Source organism: Zingiber officinale, chromosome 2B (assembly GCF_018446385.1).
Source record: "Zingiber officinale cultivar Zhangliang chromosome 2B, Zo_v1.1, whole genome shotgun sequence".
In the NCBI taxonomy this organism is placed as follows: domain Eukaryota; kingdom Viridiplantae; phylum Streptophyta; class Magnoliopsida; order Zingiberales; family Zingiberaceae; genus Zingiber; species Zingiber officinale.
Window position 1 is genome coordinate 70,085,442 of NC_055989.1, and position 17,531 is coordinate 70,102,972.

General features: G+C 44.2%; 1 protein-coding gene across 2 annotated transcripts; it reads right to left on the minus strand.

The window, feature by feature from the left end:
• Positions 1-9,904: 9,904 nt before the first annotated feature.
• LOC122045828 (LEAF RUST 10 DISEASE-RESISTANCE LOCUS RECEPTOR-LIKE PROTEIN KINASE-like 2.1) lies at positions 9,905-16,042 on the minus strand. Of its 2 annotated transcripts, XM_042606203.1 has the most exons (5): positions 15,899-16,042; positions 14,922-15,761; positions 13,246-13,746; positions 12,826-12,876; positions 9,905-11,174 (listed from the first exon to the last, which is right to left on the minus strand). In XM_042606203.1, exons 2-5 carry the CDS (start codon positions 15,739-15,741, stop codon positions 10,087-10,089), a joined length of 2,460 nt encoding a protein of 819 aa, XP_042462137.1. In that variant the 5' UTR covers positions 15,742-15,761; positions 15,899-16,042; the 3' UTR covers positions 9,905-10,086. The 2 variants fall into 2 exon arrangements, with proteins under 2 accessions (XP_042462137.1, XP_042462136.1); XM_042606202.1 differs by lacking the exon at positions 15,899-16,042 and having other exon boundaries at positions 14,922-15,855.
• Between the last annotated feature and the right edge of the window lie 1,489 nt (positions 16,043-17,531).

Here is a 17,531-nt window from a genome sequence, read left to right on the forward strand (position 1 = left end):
GTTTAGTGAGATCCGGCGTTGTGAGCAGTCAGGGACCCTGATGCTATGTAGTTAGATAACTACTTAGCATTCCGTCTGCCTCGACTACTTGAGGGTAGTATGGTAGTCACGGACCCAAGCCTCTCGGCCATACAGGGTCGTGGTGTCTGGAGAGGTGGCGGGGTGACCATGGAGCATGCATACGCAGTTATTATTCTTGCATTTGATGCGCGGTGCATCTGCATTTGCATACATGCCTAGTAGTTACTAGTTGCATGTGATTGTCGTTGTTGCATTTGTTTGCGATATGATTGTTGCATTTGGTTGCCATGCTGCATACATGTCATTTATTTTACATGTATATGCAGTCGTATCTATATTGCACAGGTGTCACGTGTATATCTGTTGCAGATCCGGTGAGTTTACTGATCATTGTACCATGTGTCGATTCCAGATTGGGTATGTATCTGTCATTATGTTAGTTGTGGTTTGTACAGTTTATGTCAGGTTATTATGTCAGGTATGTTCAGATGCATTGATTATGATAGTATGATCATGTTCTTATTCCCTACTGAGACTGTATACTTTTGATCTCCATGTTTTATTTGTAGACCGTGCACTGTCTTTGCTATTACCCGCTGAGTTACCTATACTCACCACCGCATGTATACATTTATGTTTCAGGTAGCCTGTAGATGGTTGGTGTCGCTCGGAGTATCCTGTCTGCCGGGTCCTACGTCACATCCGAAGGTCGTTTTTAGTTTTGTATATGTGTTATTTGTATTTGTTGTATTTGGTGGGTTGTTGTATTTGTTGTTGTGGTTGTTGTATAAAGCCTAGCCGGCTAGCAGCGTGTTGATTGTGTTGTATTGGGCTTTCCGTTTTCGTTTTTCCGCTGTGTTGGTTTTTAGTACAGCCGTGTGGGCTGTTTTATATATAACTGCGTGGTTGTGATTGTTTCATTCCAGCCGTGTGGGCTGTTATTATAACTGCGTGGTTGTGTATATAAATATTCCAGCCGCATGTGGCTGATGTATATTTTATTTGTAGTGATGCTTCATATTGTCACCCGTACAGGGGAGATGTTGCCGGATTTTTGTCTAGCAGAGACTCCTTTGGGGGCGTGACAGAGGGCTCGGTAGCTCGTTCTCTGGACCGGATGAAGTCAGAGAGGGCTCGGCAGCTCGTTCTCCGGACTAGGTCAGAGAGGGCTCGGTAGCTCGTTCTCCGGACTAGGTCAGAGAGGGCTCGGTAGCTCGTTCTCTGGACCGGACGAAGTCGGAGAGGGCTCGACACTGCTCTCCTGACTAGGTCGAGAGGGCCTCGTAGCTCGCTCGTGACCGTAGGGTTTAGGGCCGGAGTTTAAACCTAGATCGGTCCGTGACCGATCCAGGATACGCTGTTGGTTGATCGATCGGCCGTGATCGATCGGAACAAACAAAGGTGTTTTCAGGATTACCGATCGGTCCGGTGACCGATCGGGCGTCTGAATGCAGAAGAAAGAGGGAATCAGCCGTGGACGATGTATTTTAGACTTCTAAGCCACAAACCGATCCCAACTCTCACAGAGTTGGTTGCAGAGCCCTCGATCAGCCTAGGGCCTGATCGGTCCACAGACCGATCAGGGTCCTCCTAGACCGATCAGGTTGGAGCCTGATCGGTCCAAGTCTAGCCGTTGAGGGACAACGACTAGATTTCTGTCTTCCTTCTTCGCAGGTGCATATATAAATCAGAAGCTGAGGGCCTCTACAGTAACTTTAGCTCTTCTGGTTCCTCTTTCTCACGAGACTGCAATCAGAGCTTTGCTGAGCTCTCATTTTCCTGAAGCTTCGTGGAAGCTTCCTTCGGATGGTTCCTGCTGTTGTAGATGTTTCGTGAAGTTGCTGCTTCATCCAGTCGACGAGAAGGCAAGCTGTGTTTTTACATTCTTACTGCCTTTGTATTGTGCTGTATCTTTGTACTCCTATCTTGCTGTTGCAAAAAGTTTGTGGCGAGGTTTCTCCACCCAGAAGGAGTTTCTATTAGCCGATTTTCCGGGGTCTCATCCATCGACGGATTGATAGGCTTCGTCCACCTTACGAACACGCCGAGGAGTAGGAGTTTCATCTCCGAACCTCGTTACATCGTCGAGTTTAAGGTTTGCTATTCTTTGTTTCATTTCTACATTGTATTTCCGCTGCGCTAACTAAAATTGTAGGAAGAAACGTGAATTTGGGGTCGGCTATTCACACCCCCCCTCTCTAGCCGCTATCCGAAGGTCCTAACAAGAACAACCAGTGTACTTCTTGAGTCATATATTAAAGGATGCTGAATCTCACTACACCAGTCTTGAGAAGCTCGCATTTGCATTAATACTCGCCGCACAAAGGCTCCGTCCTTATTTCCTCACTCACACTATCATTGTGATGACCAAGGAACCTCTGGGAAGAGTTCTGCTTAACCCAGAGGCGTCCGACCGATTGATCAAAACGACAACAGAACTCAGCGAGTTCAATATCCAATATCAACCCTGAACGACCATCAAGGTGCAACCCTTGGCAGATTTTGTCACGGAGGTACAAAACCCTGAACACGACTCAATCTAGAAAGTATATGTCGATGGGCCGTCCACCCAGCAGGGTATTGGGATCGGCATACTGTTTATCTCTCCACAAGAAGAGCGGGTGCAGTTGTCCGTTCGACTAGAATACCATACAACTAACAACGAAGCTGAGTACGAGGCGCTTATAGCTGGCTTACAAGCCGCTCGGCATGTCGGCGCTAGCAAGGTTCTTATCCACTCTGATTCTCAATTAGACGCTTAGCAGCTGAGTGGAACATTCGAGATCAGTAATACACGGCTTAAGTTGTACGCCGAAGCCTTCGAAAAGCTGAAGGCAAACTTTCAGGAGGTAATCATCCAGAAGATCCCCCGAGCAGAGAACCAAGCGGCGGATGAGCTGGTCAAATTGACACGCTCACTCTCGCCGATCATCATTACGCAGTCGATTGAGCAAGTATCTTTGGTGGCGCACGTCGATCAAATGGAGGAGCTCACTTTCCCTAGCGATTAGAGAACGACCATAGTAGAATTTCTATGATTGGGAGCTACGCCATCCGATCGGAAGGAAGCTCGCTTATTGAGAAGAAGAGCTGGTCATTTCACCCTAGTCGGGGACCAGCTCTACAAGAAGGCCTTCTCCAGGCCTTTGCTTAAATGCGTCGGGTCGGGCGACGCCGACTATATTCTAAAAGAAGTACACCAAGGCTCCTGTGGAGGACATCCGGACGGTCGATCGCTAGTAAGGAAGATTCTATTGGCCGGGTACTTCTGGCCGACTCTACAGGAGGATGCCGCTCGGACAATAGCTAATTGCCTGTCTTGCCAGAAATACCACCCCCTCTCCCACCGGCCAACTGAAGAGATGAAGGCTTCTATTGTGTCGTGCCCATTCGACCAATGGGACATGGATATTGTGGGACCCCTCCCCATGACAATCGGGCAGCGAAAGTTTTTGCTCGTCGTAGTAGACTACTTCTCCAAGTGGGTTGAAGCTGAGCCGCTGGCGAAAATAATTGAGCAGATGGTCCAAAAATTCATGTGGCAGTATATCATCTGTCGGTTCGGCATCCTGCATCGACTCGTCTCAGACAATGGTAGACAGTTCGTCGGACAGAAACTTAAAAAGTGGTGCGGAGTATGGCATTCAGCAGGCCTTCACCTCCGTAGCATATCCTCAGAGCAATGGACAGACTAAAATCACCAATTAGGAGATCTTGTGAGTTCAGCTCGACCACATTGGAGGGAGCTGGGTGGACAAGCTCCCCGATGTGTTATGGACAATCCGCATAACACCTAAGGAAGGCATGGGGGTAACCCCGTTCCACCTGGTGTACGGTGGTGAAGCGGTCATCCCAGTTGAGGTCGGAGCCGAATCCAATCGAATACAACACTACAGCGAACATAATGCCGAGTAGAGGCTTCTGGAGCTGGACTTTGTGGATGAGAAGCACGACAAAGCAATCGTTCGGCTGATGGCTTATAGGCAGAGGATGAGACAGAACTACAATCGATGATTGATCCCGAGATCGTTCCAGGTCGGCGACCTCGTGTGGAAGAAGGTAAAGCCGGTCGGCGACGTCACTAAACTAGAAGCTCCGTGGGCCGGACCATTCAAAGTCGTGGAGAAGCTCCACTCAGGTGCCTACTACCTAGAGGATGAAGACGGGCGACAATTAGAACGCCCCTGGAGCATGAACCATCTCCAGCCATACCGAGCTGGATGAAAGGTGCCCTAATGTAATTGAAGTGTACTCTCCATTTTTCCTGTTTCCTTTGAGCGCAGGATTGGAATGAAAAATGAAAGGTTATCAAAATTCTCATCGAGCGGCGACGTTAAACGTAGGTCTCCATCGACGGTCGAATGACGACCTTAAACCCCGGTCTTCGCCAAATCATCGAGTGGCGACGTTAAACCCAGGTCTCAATCGACGATCGAGCGGCGACCTTAAACCTTGGTTTTCACCAAATCATCGAGCAGCGACGTTAAACCCAAGTCTCCACCGACGGTCGAGCGGCGACCTTAAACCCTGTCTTCACCAAATCGTCGAGCGACGAAATTAAACCCAGGTCTCCATCGACGGTCGAGCGACGACCTTAACCCCTGGTCTTCGCCAAATCGTCGAGCGGCGACGTTAAACCCAGATCTCCATCGACGGTCGAGCGACAACGTTAAACCCAGGTCTCCATCGACAATCGAGTGGCGACCTTAAACCCCGGTCTTCACCAAATCGTCGAGCGGAGATGTTAAACCCAAGTCTCCACTGACGGTCGAGTGACGACCTTAAACCCCGGTCTTCGCCAAATCGTCGAGCGGCGACGTTAAATCCCAGCGTTGAGTGGCGACTATAAACCCCCGGGTCGAGCGACGACCTTAAATCCAGGAGGTATGATCCTAGCAAATATACCAATAATGAAAGTACGGTCGTAATAGCCGATCGGGACTATATAGCCAGATACTGCCAGAAAGACAACATATGAACAAAAATCACAAAGATTTCATTGATAATAAGTCAAACACTACCGAGCGGCAGGAATACATTCAGAGCTTCCAAAAATATTCTCTACAGACCCCTCGCTCACTCGATATAGTCGAAGGCTTCGTCGGGAATGGAGTCGAGGAGTTGGACGCGGTTAACATCGTTGTCAGACAGGGCTTCGGTGATGTGCCCGTTCGCCTTCAACTGGCTGAGCGTCGCGTCGATGGCCAGCTCAAACGATCGGACAATCCGATTGGTCGCCTTTGCAGGAATTGGTCCGAGCGGAGGTATTATTGACTCAGGACCGTGAAGCGGCTCGGTTCAACCTCCTGGTAGGTTGTCAGTGCAGCACGGGAGGCCTTCAGATCCTCTTCAAGGTGCCTCACTTGATCTTGGAGCTTAGCCTCTTTAGCCGAATGACTCTCCCGCTTGACGACCAGAAAGTTCTCCGCATTCTTTAGCTTCTCGCCCAACTGACGAGCCTCCTGGTTCTTTAGTTCTAGGTCGGCGATGGCTCGTTGTTTCCTTTTGGAGGCCAGCTCGAGCTTCCGATCATAAGTCTTCAGTTACGTCTCGATTTGACCCAACCTGCTGGCCTGGTCAGTCGACTTCTGCTACTCCGCCGCAAGAAGTTGTTGGACCTTTTCCAGGTCGACCCGCAGCTGAGTGATCGGTGGCCCCTGGGAGAAAGAGGAAGCACCTCTAGAGATTTTGAGCCTCTTCAACTCGTCCTCCACTTGAGCCAACCGCTGGCACATGGCAATGTTCTCCACCCAGAACTGCAAGTAAGCATTAATGTCGATCGGAGGTAACTCATGAATTGATAGTTGAGAATACTAACCCCGGTGGACATTTCCAGATGACTATCGGTGAGTGCGTCAGGGGGTTTCACCGTCGCTCGTGCCCTTGTCTCCTCCCAGATGCGAGCGAGCCGATCGCGAATATAGACTTGATGCTGGGGAGAGTTGGGGTGGTCGCCCGGCGCAAGAAGGTCCTCCATTGGCAGGCATAGCGTGGCAGTGATGGATCGTCGCTCGCTCAACGCCGATTGAGAAGAGGTTGTCGGGCCGGAAGCTTGGGCACGACCGAAGTGGCGGAACAAGAGGGCGTGTTCGTTCGACGTCTCTTTCGAGTCAGCGGTACCTCATCACCCGAAGACCCCGAGCCCTCAGTATGGATGACGGGCGAAACTTCTCGGACCGGCCGTGGGTCAGCTGTCCCTCCTACGCTGGGCATCCGTTCGGCGGTCCCTTCGCCCACAGTTGGGTTCTCCCCACCTGTACCCTCCTATGAGCCAATGGGGGTTAAACCTAGCCATCCCATCTCCTTGGCTGCAACTGCGTCAATCTCAGCTTGCTTAGCCTTCATTATGCTGGCTGCCCGAGGGCGCATCATGATGTCGACTATAAAAGAAAAAAAGAATCAGTTAGACTCAAGGGAAGAAGGTTGAGAAATTTCATACCTAGGCTGCTCGGGAGCTTCGTTCGGATCGGACTCAGCCTGAACACATACATCACACCCTTCGATAACAACTTATGGATGTCGAACTTCAGGCCGGCCAACATGTTTGCAGCATGGAGGTAGTCCGGCCGGGTCTTGTACCTCTTCAAATTGGGTTGAGAAGGAAGCTTGACCTGCCATTTGGTCCGGTAGCTTGGTCGCTCGGGGAGCCTCAAAAAGAAGAAGTACTCCTTCCAGTGTTTGTTGGAAGTGGACATTTTGTTAAAAAAGACTAGACCGATCCGGGATTGGAAAAGGTAAGTTCCCAACTCGAACTGTTTGGGATAATAGTAGTGAAAGACCTGAGGGGTCAGTGGAATGTTGTGCACTCAGAATAACACTACAACGCCGCACAGCAGGCGGAAGGAGTTAGAAACAAGCTGGGCAAGCGGGACACGGAAGTAATTGCAGACCTCAGATATGAAAGGGTGGACGGGAAACTGAAGATCGGCCACGAACTGGTCTCGGAAGAAACAAATTGTGCCGACCGGCAGATCATTGGGCCGATCGGACGGAGAGGCTAGAACTATTTCATGGTCAGAAGGAATGTCAAAGGTGTTTATCAAACTCGCGGCGTCGCCCGCGTCGAACCGGGTCTCCATGGTAGTATACCAGAGAACGGGAGCGGGGTCGGACGACTGCAAAGAGCTCGCCATGGTCAGAAAACGAAAAGGCAGAAGGTTCGACGGGAAAGATGGCCGAAAAATACAGAAAATTGAAAGCTACGGAGGCGGAAAGAACAGTGAAAGATCAGACCAGAGGGAGAAGCTTACAGGAAGGGTGAATGTAGTCGCCGCTGAAGGTCGATGGAGCACGGAGCACTCAAGAGATCGCCGACGATTAGCAGGGAGAAAACAACGAAGTGAGCGAGGAGGAGGAAGCGACGGCTTTATAAAGAAGGGCTCGGCCGATCGGAGCCATCCGATTTAGGGCACGGGGATCGGAACGCACATCCAGCCGTTGAATTCAAACCGCCAAACGTCACATCAGCAACTGTCACCTCGGACGTGCGACGACGACACGTGGTGCCCTCCTATAGGTCAGCATTTAATGGGCGTGGTCGCGTGCTCGGCCTTAAGAGGGATGATTTGCGCGTAGCCCGAGGAGATTTGAGTGGCCTCAACATTGACTGCCCGACTCACGCCCCTCCAGGAACACTGAGGAAAAAATATCCAAGTACAAAGGCTCAAAGCGTCGATCGACAGAGAAAGATTAGTCTTACACAGGCCGATCGGGGTCCAACCTACCCATTGGTCGGTCGGCCAATCGGTCACCAGACTACTTGTCCAGTTAGTCGGACTTGCAGCCTCCTTCGACTAGACTTGAGGGGGAGGCACGTGATCTGGTGGTAAAGTGGGGCCCGCCTGGCGGGAGGTCAAAGTGGTCAACGTCCTAGGCAGGCGTCCGATCGGGCGAACTACCTTCCCAATCAGCAGGAATAGTAGCCGGTCTGACACTTCGACAGCTAGATCAGACACCGAGCTTCCGACGCTCATAAAGCTCAAGGCAGGGAGGGACGAAGGCCGAGTGACCTCCCCGCTCAGCTAAGTAGTGGACGCAGCCTCGACCCGGCAGATAGGGCTCCCTCACTCGGCAGGGCAGAGCCGAGTAGCAGGTCATCGGCCGAGCGGACGCTCGACCCGACCATTGTATCACCCAGACGACAAACTAGCTGAGCGGCTCTCCCGCTCGGCCCAATAACAGACAAAAGGGACAGTTGGTGATATCTTCCTAGGGACCAGTGTCATCGATGGGTTGCATGGTTGGCGGCATAGTCGGGCAGAGAATCATACAGGGGAAGTTTCCACTGTCATGTCAGGGATATGCTCGGGCTGTTCGGGTATGACGCCAGACACGCTTTTCTGACTCGTTCTTTCCAATTATGCTTTGAGAAGCATGCACACCTTGGGAAGTGTGCGCGCACCTCCTGGTAGCCCTATATAAGGGTCACTAGGCTTCGTCGGAGGTATGTTCACTACTGTAGTTACAGTTATGTTGTTGCTCCTTTCTTTTCTACTTCGTTCGTTTGCCGCCGGTAGCTGACTTGAGCGTCGAAGGGCCATCGCCGGGGAACCCGTCCCCGGCTCGACACTAACGACTTGTGGTTGCAGGCTTAGCTCGTTGGAGGTCCACATCATCTTCAGTCGACATCGAGTCAACATGAGTGTCATCTCCCTAGCGTCCGTCGACTCACTCTCGGACAGGATCACTATCTGTATAAACAATTTTTAGGTACATAGTAAACTATATGTACAAGAAGTGCATAATGAGATATAATTTTTCCTAAATTTAATATCATTCTTTTGCACAAATTTTTTACGTATATGGAAAAATATAAATACAAAATGTCCATAGTCGGGTATAATTTCTCTTAAATTTAGTATTATTTAAATTAAAATTCAATATATTTTCTATCTAATTGAATACTAGATTGATCATCATTGCATATATATATATATATATATATATATATATATATATATATATATATATATATATTCTTGATAGAGTAGAGTTAAAACTTGGTTTGAAGAATTTACCGTTGTAACAACTACCGTTAATTCGAATACCAAAAATAAAATGAGAGATTGTTTAAACGATTAGTAAAAAATAAACATTCTTTCAACAATTCCAATACAAGTGGACACACTTTTTCCTAAAGAAATTAATAAAAAGATAATAAAAAAAAGGCCGACTATATTTTCAAATATATATAAAGAAATTAATACAAGATAATTTTTATTTATTAAAATAATTTATTTGAAAATTAATAATAATATTTGTGTCACAGAATTTAATATTTCCCCCCCAAAAATTTATTTTATTATTTATAAAATTAAATAAGTACGAAACAGGTGGGTTTTAAATAATGTTTTGGATATAATTTATAAGGGGCCGATCGGATCCAAACTGAACATAAGCTCATTAAAACCAGTGATCGGCCCATAATTGAACTTCGGTGAGGCTGGCGTGGCCTTGGTAATTCTCCGGCCCTCCCATTCGCGAGATGGTGGGCCATGAAGGCGGGGACTATGGTTCCTCCCTCGGCAAATTTCCGACGTCGGCGAAACGAGAAAATGGAGATGGGCGCCGCACAAAGTGCGAACCCAATCGTTCAACTTCCACACTTCCGATCAGGTGTCCACTGCTTCAAATGTTTTTTTTTTCTTCTTCAATGATTTGGCGAGCGGAGAACTAGATGGAGATGTGCAACTTTAGTGGAGATTTTAGTTGGTTTTAGTGCCCGGTCGAGATTGACGACGGCTGAAATGGTTGATGCAGCTTTTGTTTAGGCGTCTGGAGTCGGACCTCTTGTGCTTGAGGTATATCTTAAGACTTAACTTTCATGTCTGAGTATTCTTTGCTGCATTTTGTTGCTAAGCAATACTAATTTGGAGTTTGTGAATCCAGCACTAAATGTTTTCATCTCATGAATTACATGCTTGCGCTAAAACAATAAATGATACACCCCCAAATGTAGATGAGTGGTAGAATTGCCCATGAATTGTTATCTTATACAATTTTAAGCTTGACTGGTTGTGATTGCATGGATTGTGCATGTCAAGCCAATTGCAATGCATCATTATGCTATCGGGGAGAGTCAACGGCAGAGTGAATAGGAGAAGAAAAGGAAGGCTTTGGTGGCATTTCGATGTCACCGATTCTTCCTTCCAACATTTCAATCACCTTGGTCATGGAAGGTCTGTTTGCTGGCATAATTTGGATGCACCACAAACCGACCAATGTCATCTTCCTTGCAATTTCTTCTGTTTCGACTGTTATATCGTATGCTTGAAGGTCTCTATCTTGATCAAGATGCTCATAAACCCAGTGCGGAAAATAAACTTCACTGCTTCTTTCTGCACATGTCTTCACATTTTTTCTTCCACCAACCATTTCCAAGATCATCATCCCATAGCTATAGACATCAGATTTTGTGGAAACTGATCCAAAATTTCTTGAAATTACTTCTGGTGCAATGAATCCTATTGTTCCTCTTGCATCAGCCATGGAAAGTATGCTTTCTTTTTGAGGGCATAACTTTGCTAATCCAAAATCTGAAATTTTGGGGCAAAACTCCTCGTCTAGTAAAATGTTGTGTGGTTTTATATCAAAATGTACAATGCGCATGCTGCATCCGCGATGAAGATACTCTAATCCTCGGGCGATACCAATTGCTATGTGGTATAGTTTGTCCCATCCCAGTGTTAATTTTGGCTTCTCAGAATAAATGTACTTTTCCAAAGATCCATTGGGCAAGAATTCGTAAACTAGAGCTCGTTTTTTACCATCAAAACAAAAGCCAAGTAGACTAACAACGTTGACATGAGAAGTCCTGCCAATACTAATGACTTCATTAATAAATTCTGCTCCATTTTCTGTGAAGTTGCTCAGTATCTTTACTGCCACCAAACGACCATCTTGGAGTGTACCTTTGAACACACTTCCATAGCCTCCTTTCCCTAGTTTTTCACTGAGAGATTTTGTGATCTTTTTCAAATCTGAACATTTGTATCTTTTAGGTGCAAGGGGACCATATTCTGCAAGCATGGTTTCAATGTGTTGTGTGTTCTTTGATTGGTACAAAAAAATTGTAGTTTTTCCGAATCCTTTTTGAGCATAGAGGACTAACATGAGGATCAATAAGATGAGACCGACTACACCTGTGACTGAACCTGCAAACATTTTTCAAGTGAAATTTATATGGTTTGTCCTTTCAATGAAGACATTTTTGTGTTTTAGTTAGGTAAATACAAAATTATGGTTTAACAAAAGGAGAATGAAATGATGCAAATTTCTTGAAAGTTATGTTAGGAGTAGAATGTAATGTTTCTTCTCCGATGGGAGTGTTTAAATGTTTGTTTCTTAAAAGACAACTATTACCTTTTTCTTTATTCTTTATGTAAAGGCATTTCAATCATCTAGTCAGAATGAATAGCAATTTATCAAAGAGTGTCCTTAAAATTTTAAATTTACTAAAAGGCGTATGCTATTTTACTATTTACCAAAAGGCACATCTTTTTAAGTACAATTCCCGTTTTATCCTCTTGACAATCTGACTTTTTTTACTGTTTTTCTTTTCTCTACCATTTTTCTCTCTCTTCTCTTTTTTACGAGCATGCAGAACAGATGAATAACATTACATAAGATTTAGTCAATTTTTTAATAACATTTTAATATATTTGAAGAAGCCCAAAATAAATAATGGATATTAATCAGAGCTCTCTAGATTCATCAGTGGGTTTTGACCAAAATCCACTGATGGACCTAGAGAACTCCAATTGCAACCATTTCAGTTCCTATGAATTTTTAAGGTTGCAAGGAGTTCAAATACTGTATCCATTATTTATTTCGACTTTTCATAGATGTTAATATGTAAAATAAAAGAATCGTCAAAAAGGCCCACATTGGGCCTGATATGGAATCATATCAGGCCCAACGTGGGCCTGATATCATTCTATATTAGGCCCACGTTGGGCCTAATATGATTTCATATCAGGCCTAACATGGGTCTTTTTGATGATTCTTCCTTATTACATGTTAACAATTCTGAAAAGTTGAAATAACTAATGGAAATCATATTTGAACTCCTTGAAATCTCATAAATCCATAGAAACTAAAATGGGTGCAATCGGAGCTCTCTAGGTCTATCAATGGGTTTTGATCGAAACCCACTGATTGACCAAGAGAGCTCCGATTATACTCAATTCAGTTCCAGTGGATTTCTGAGATTGCAAGGAGTTCAAATATACTGTCCATTATTTATTTTGGCTTCTTCAAATGTATTAAAATATTATTAAAAAATTGACTAAATCTTATGTAATGTTATTCATATTGTTCTGCATGCCTGTCAAAAAGAGAAGAGAGATAAAAATGATAGAGAAAAAGAAACATAGAAAAAGTCAGATTGTTAAGAGGGTAAAATGAGAATTGCACTTGAAAAGGTACGCCCTTTGATAAATAGTAAAGTAACATACGCCTTTTAGTAAATTTAAAATTTTAGATGCGCTGTTTGATAAATTGTCGCAGAATGAATCTCGTGTTCTTTTTGGTCTGGATATTTTAATCTCTAACTTTGGGTGTATTGGTTTAGCTGATTTAGTCTTTATGTAAAAGACAACTTCTCGTTTTTGTTTTCCTTTGTTTTTTCTGGTTGTCTTTGTTTTTTTAATGCATTACAAACATTTTTTAGCATATAATTGACCTTGATAGCCATAACCAATGATCCAAAATTATGTTTTCTTGGTCTATGAAAAATTGTATTCCAAAATACTGAAAGCAACTGATAGAACCAACAAACCAAAAAAAAAATGTTAGATATCATACCTAATGCTATATGTTGTTTCCGTAAAGCCCTCTTTCTTGAAGCAGAACCACCTGCAAAATGACGATATAGTTTTATAAATGTACGTAAGTTTTGCTTTCAATACTAGATTGTAGATTCAGTTGAGTTTCTTAGTTGAGAAAAGCACATAGAACCAAGAACATTCTGTATATAACTCTATAGCGTTGTATAAATGGGAGCAGGTACTGCCCTTGGTGAACTAGGAAAGTGTCGCATTAGGGTTTAAGTAGAAGGTTATGAGAGACAGGAGTGCTGAAGCATCATGTAAAATCCTGAGTTATTTTTGCTTTATCGACTTGATTAAGCAGTACTAGTGAGTGACTAACGCCAGGCATTAGTTGATTAGCTTCGCTAGAATTGAACACTGATTATATTTGAGAGTAGAAACAGAATGCTCTTACTTGGCCCATCATTGCAAGTGCTAGAGTAATGCCATCCACTGTTGCAGATGCACAAGAAAGCTGAATTAGGATCGCTGTATCCACATGTCCCGCCACTCACTCTACACTCGGAGCAGTCAGCCACATCTTGCCACTCCATCAGGAATCCCTTACTCAGTAGTCCAATATAGTCTTCTTCCTCTTCTCCTTCGATCAGAACAGGTGCAGTGGCTATGTTGCACCCTGATGATGATGATGCTGGAGGACTGGAGTTGCCGTAATGTCCACCAAGATATGCGAATGTGTCGCCTGGAGAACAATGTATTCTTTTGGAATAGTTGGATGGTGGCACCTTGCAATTGTTCAAGAAGAAGAGCTCTCTGTTTGCCTTGCTAACTCTAAAGTATTTGGTGGGATTCAAAATGTTGTTATAGGAAGATATTGGGCAGAAATCATTGATCAGTGTGTTCACCGCTTGAAAGGAGTTGTTCCCATAGTTGATGGCAAGGACTTGGAGCAAGCCTGCATACGGATTCACAAGAATTGGGACATTGTTGCTGCAGTTGAGTTCAAAAGCAAGATAGCCACAGAAGGATGGTTGATAGCCACTCAGCCAAAAGGGATAGCTGATGTTGGTAAGATCTCCACAGCTCTTGGGCTCACACCCGGTTGTGTTGTTGGCCATACTTGATGTCGTGTAGTAACAGATGCAAACCCAGAGGAGGATGGTTGTGGATTTTGGCAACAATTTTAGGTTCATGATTACAGAATAAGTTGTGAACAAGAGGAAACCAAGCTGATGAGGGACGACTGAACCAATAATATTGATGAGATAATACAAACATATTCAACACAATCGACTTAAAACACTTGGAACCGTTTACTTTGCAGTTGACTAGCTGTTGGTTGAATGTTTCATCTGTCGTGAGTTACACGTAGTAGGAGACCTCGTAGACTTCTTTTACATCTTGCGGGGCCTTATGCATTCATTGTCTTGGCAATTCTTTTGATCAATTGGGCAAAAGGCGATGACGCTCGCCCCAGCCCCCCGCCGTACCTTGCCCAAGGTCATCACGAGGGAGGTTAATCACGGTAACCGGAGAAGCTAGTGCGCATTGGGAAGAGGGATATGGGGACCAGGGATTTACGCCCTGACTACCCCACGATTCGAACCCACGATCTCATTGGGCAACCTTCTACACACTAACCACTCCGGATAACCCCGTGGGGCGGCAATTCTTTTGATCAAGTCATAACTCATAACACATTGTTGTCGTTGGGCCAAGTATATCAATCAATCCTATTCGCTCCCCTATTTTTTACTAAATTTTATGACTGTTTCCCTCTCCCTCCGTAGTGTCTTATTTCATCTAAGTAAAGGGATTAAGAGGCTATGCATGAGTTATTATGAATATTTTTACGTCTATTTCCATCCAAGGAAACTGCCCTACTTTCTGTTAGCGGCAAGACTACTGAATCTTAAAAATCTCAAGTTTCTGCAATCTGCATAGTGGTTGCTAGATGGAATACAACACATGTATTAAGTGCAGAAACAGAAAAGAATTCCTTTGTTTTTTTCTCTTTTGATAAATTAGTTCCATTATTGTTTGGTACCACGAAGTTCTTGAAATTTTATATTGTAATGAGAAAGAATTTACGAATTTCAGGAGAAGAATTTTATACTAGTGCATGCGTACCTCGGCCGTGGTGGCACCAATCGGAGGTAACCGAACCATCTGGGCAGTAACAAATCTGGGTGGAGTCGTGTACACAAACACCACCGGAATCTTGGCAAGCTCTGCACCACTCATGGATCCCCGCCGTCCATCTCACTGTGAATCCGGTGTATATCGCTTCCGAAAGGCTGATGTTCCTGGACATCACCTCCTTGGCTGCCGTCTTGTTCATAGGAAACCGATAAGGTCCGCTGCACGTGCCCACTTCCGGAGGCAGGGTAGCATTCTCTGTTATCGAGATGTACATGTAATTGCGTGTTGTATGGTTTAAGAAGCAATTATCCACCATGGTTAGGGAGCCTGAAAATTCTTCAGAGCATTGGAAGAGGATGACCCGTTGAGCGAGATCAGTCAACTCGAAGAGCAGAGGATCTATTACAGTATCACCATACGGCATGCAAGAATATTCATAAAAGTCATTCAATTCCTGATACCATGTATCAAGAAAATACTTGTCGACGATGGTGAGCATGCTTTTGTCGTAGTCGATGGCCTGCACAGCGTAGGTTCTGTTGTTGGCCATGGAAATTGTGATGACAGGGAAGGTGCCACTGCTATTGCATTGGAGGTAAAAACCTGGGTGGCCGCAGTAAGCAGGGGCCTCAAGGCTGACGCTGAATGGGTAAGATACATTGACGCTGAGGTCTCCGCAGATGAATGGCCTCGAGGAGCATTCCTGGAGCACCTCGAAGTAATCTCGATCAGCAGAGACCCATGGTTGCAGAAAGCATAGGGCGCAAAGGAGTAGACGCAGAACGAAAGCTGCTGCGTAGGGAGACATGGGCCGCCACCGTGTATTTGCTGTGTCAGACAGAGGTTAGAGCCTTTTTGAAGGGGAGAAAGTATTGATATATTATCAGCCTTACTCAACTCTGGAAAAGCAACGTCAATCGTCCCAGTTCATGATGGAAGCATCTAGGCAGAATGAGATTTTTTACCTGATGGAAACAAAATTAAGACGACTTTCCCGTTCTTTCATCTTTCTTAAAGCGCGTAAGGGGAACAAATTAAGTTCACCCAGAACTTCAATTTGTCCTCATCGAATTTTACTGACAAGCCTTTTGCACAGGCGAAAGAAAATTTGGAGACTGCCCTAAAATGCTCCAAACAGATGTTCAAAATTTGGCTTGAATTCGATAAGGTCAGTCGTTTCAATCAAGTCATTTTTTTTGTGTGTGCGTGTTTGTTAAGTAACTTCAAATAATGAAAGATTATGGTTTAGGGTAAGGAGAATGACATGATTAAACATTTGCTCCCTAAGAGAAAAAAACTATTAGTTTTTTCTTCGCGTGAAGACATTTCAACCTTTTAGTCAAAAAGAATCCTGCGTTCTTTAGGTCTACACACGCTATCCTCTAATCTTGTTATCTTTTTCTTTCTGGTTGTCTGCCATTTCAGACATCACAAACATTTTCTAGCATTTAATTGACCTGAAAGATTATATTCTAGGAGACTCAAACAAACTGGTCAAAAACTAATGTCGACCTTTCATTCATCTTTGATATTGTTTCAATGCCCCAGGGTGTAATATCGCTGATCTAAGAGTTATGGGTGGATTCTTATAAATTAATGATTTGAAATTTGTTCTATCATACGTCTAAAGTCTTTATATTTATATTTATCTTTCTATATTATTGGGATATGTGCGATATGATATGTGTTAAAACACATTTCATAAATATGCATAGCGGAATACTTAACGTAAATAAACTAATTTATTACAACACATACCACACGTATACAAGGATACAATATATCAAAAATGATCGCATAATTAAAATTTTACGAAAAGTAAATTTACGCTAAGCATATCTCACGGATGACTTGTAACGAGAAGAGCATCAACCATAGCGACGTTGTCGAATCTCGGCTCTATTCGTATCCACGCCGAGCTCCTCAAGACAACTCCTTGAGTACAAGCCTCTCTTTCGAAAGTTACTAGCCACGAGTGAAGAAGAGGGATCAAGAGGAAGAAGAAGAGAAGCACATAAGGACGAGTTTTTCTCTCTTATGGTGGTCACGACAGCAAGAGGGAGCACCCTCTTGTTAGCGGCAAGAGAGAGAGAAGAGGGAAAGGAGGATTGAGTCTCCAAAACTCAATCAACCAAATAATGAAATTTGTCTCAAATTCTCTCTCAATTACACCTATATATAATACTCTTTAATGAGTTGGATTATAAAACCTAAATCCAACCCATTATCCCTTACTAAAAATTAGTCCATTAACCCCTTAGTTTGGTTCACAATTAAACTAAGTTAGTTCATGACTAATTCATGATTAAACGAAATATGGTTCAACTCTAGCATAAGAAATGTAGCTTATCCACGCTTTCATTATGACAAATATTACCAAATAATTTTAAGGCTACGTTTGGTAGGATGTAATCTGCTTTGTAATATAATCAGGATTACATTACAAGGCTGATTATTTATTTGTTTTAACATTAAACCTGTAATGTAATGTAATTTCGATTACAAAAGGTAGAGAAGTTTTGTAATCTGGATTACAAAGCAAATACTATTTAATCTGATTACATTACGAGGTCACTGTTTAACCAAAATTTGAATGTC

Bases quoted from the DNA above. Each gene is read 5' to 3' on its own strand.
- LOC122045828 (XM_042606203.1), bottom strand. From the start codon at position 15,741: ATGTCTCCCTACGCAGCAGCTTTCGTTCTGCGTCTACTCCTTTGCGCC. The intron at 13,747-14,921 runs GTACGCATGCAC...ATCCGTATGCAG, and splicing joins TTGGTGCCACCACGGCCGAG to GCTTGCTCCAAGTCCTTGCC. The intron at 12,877-13,245 runs GTAAGAGCATTC...GTCATTTTGCAG, and splicing joins CACTTGCAATGATGGGCCAA to GTGGTTCTGCTTCAAGAAAG.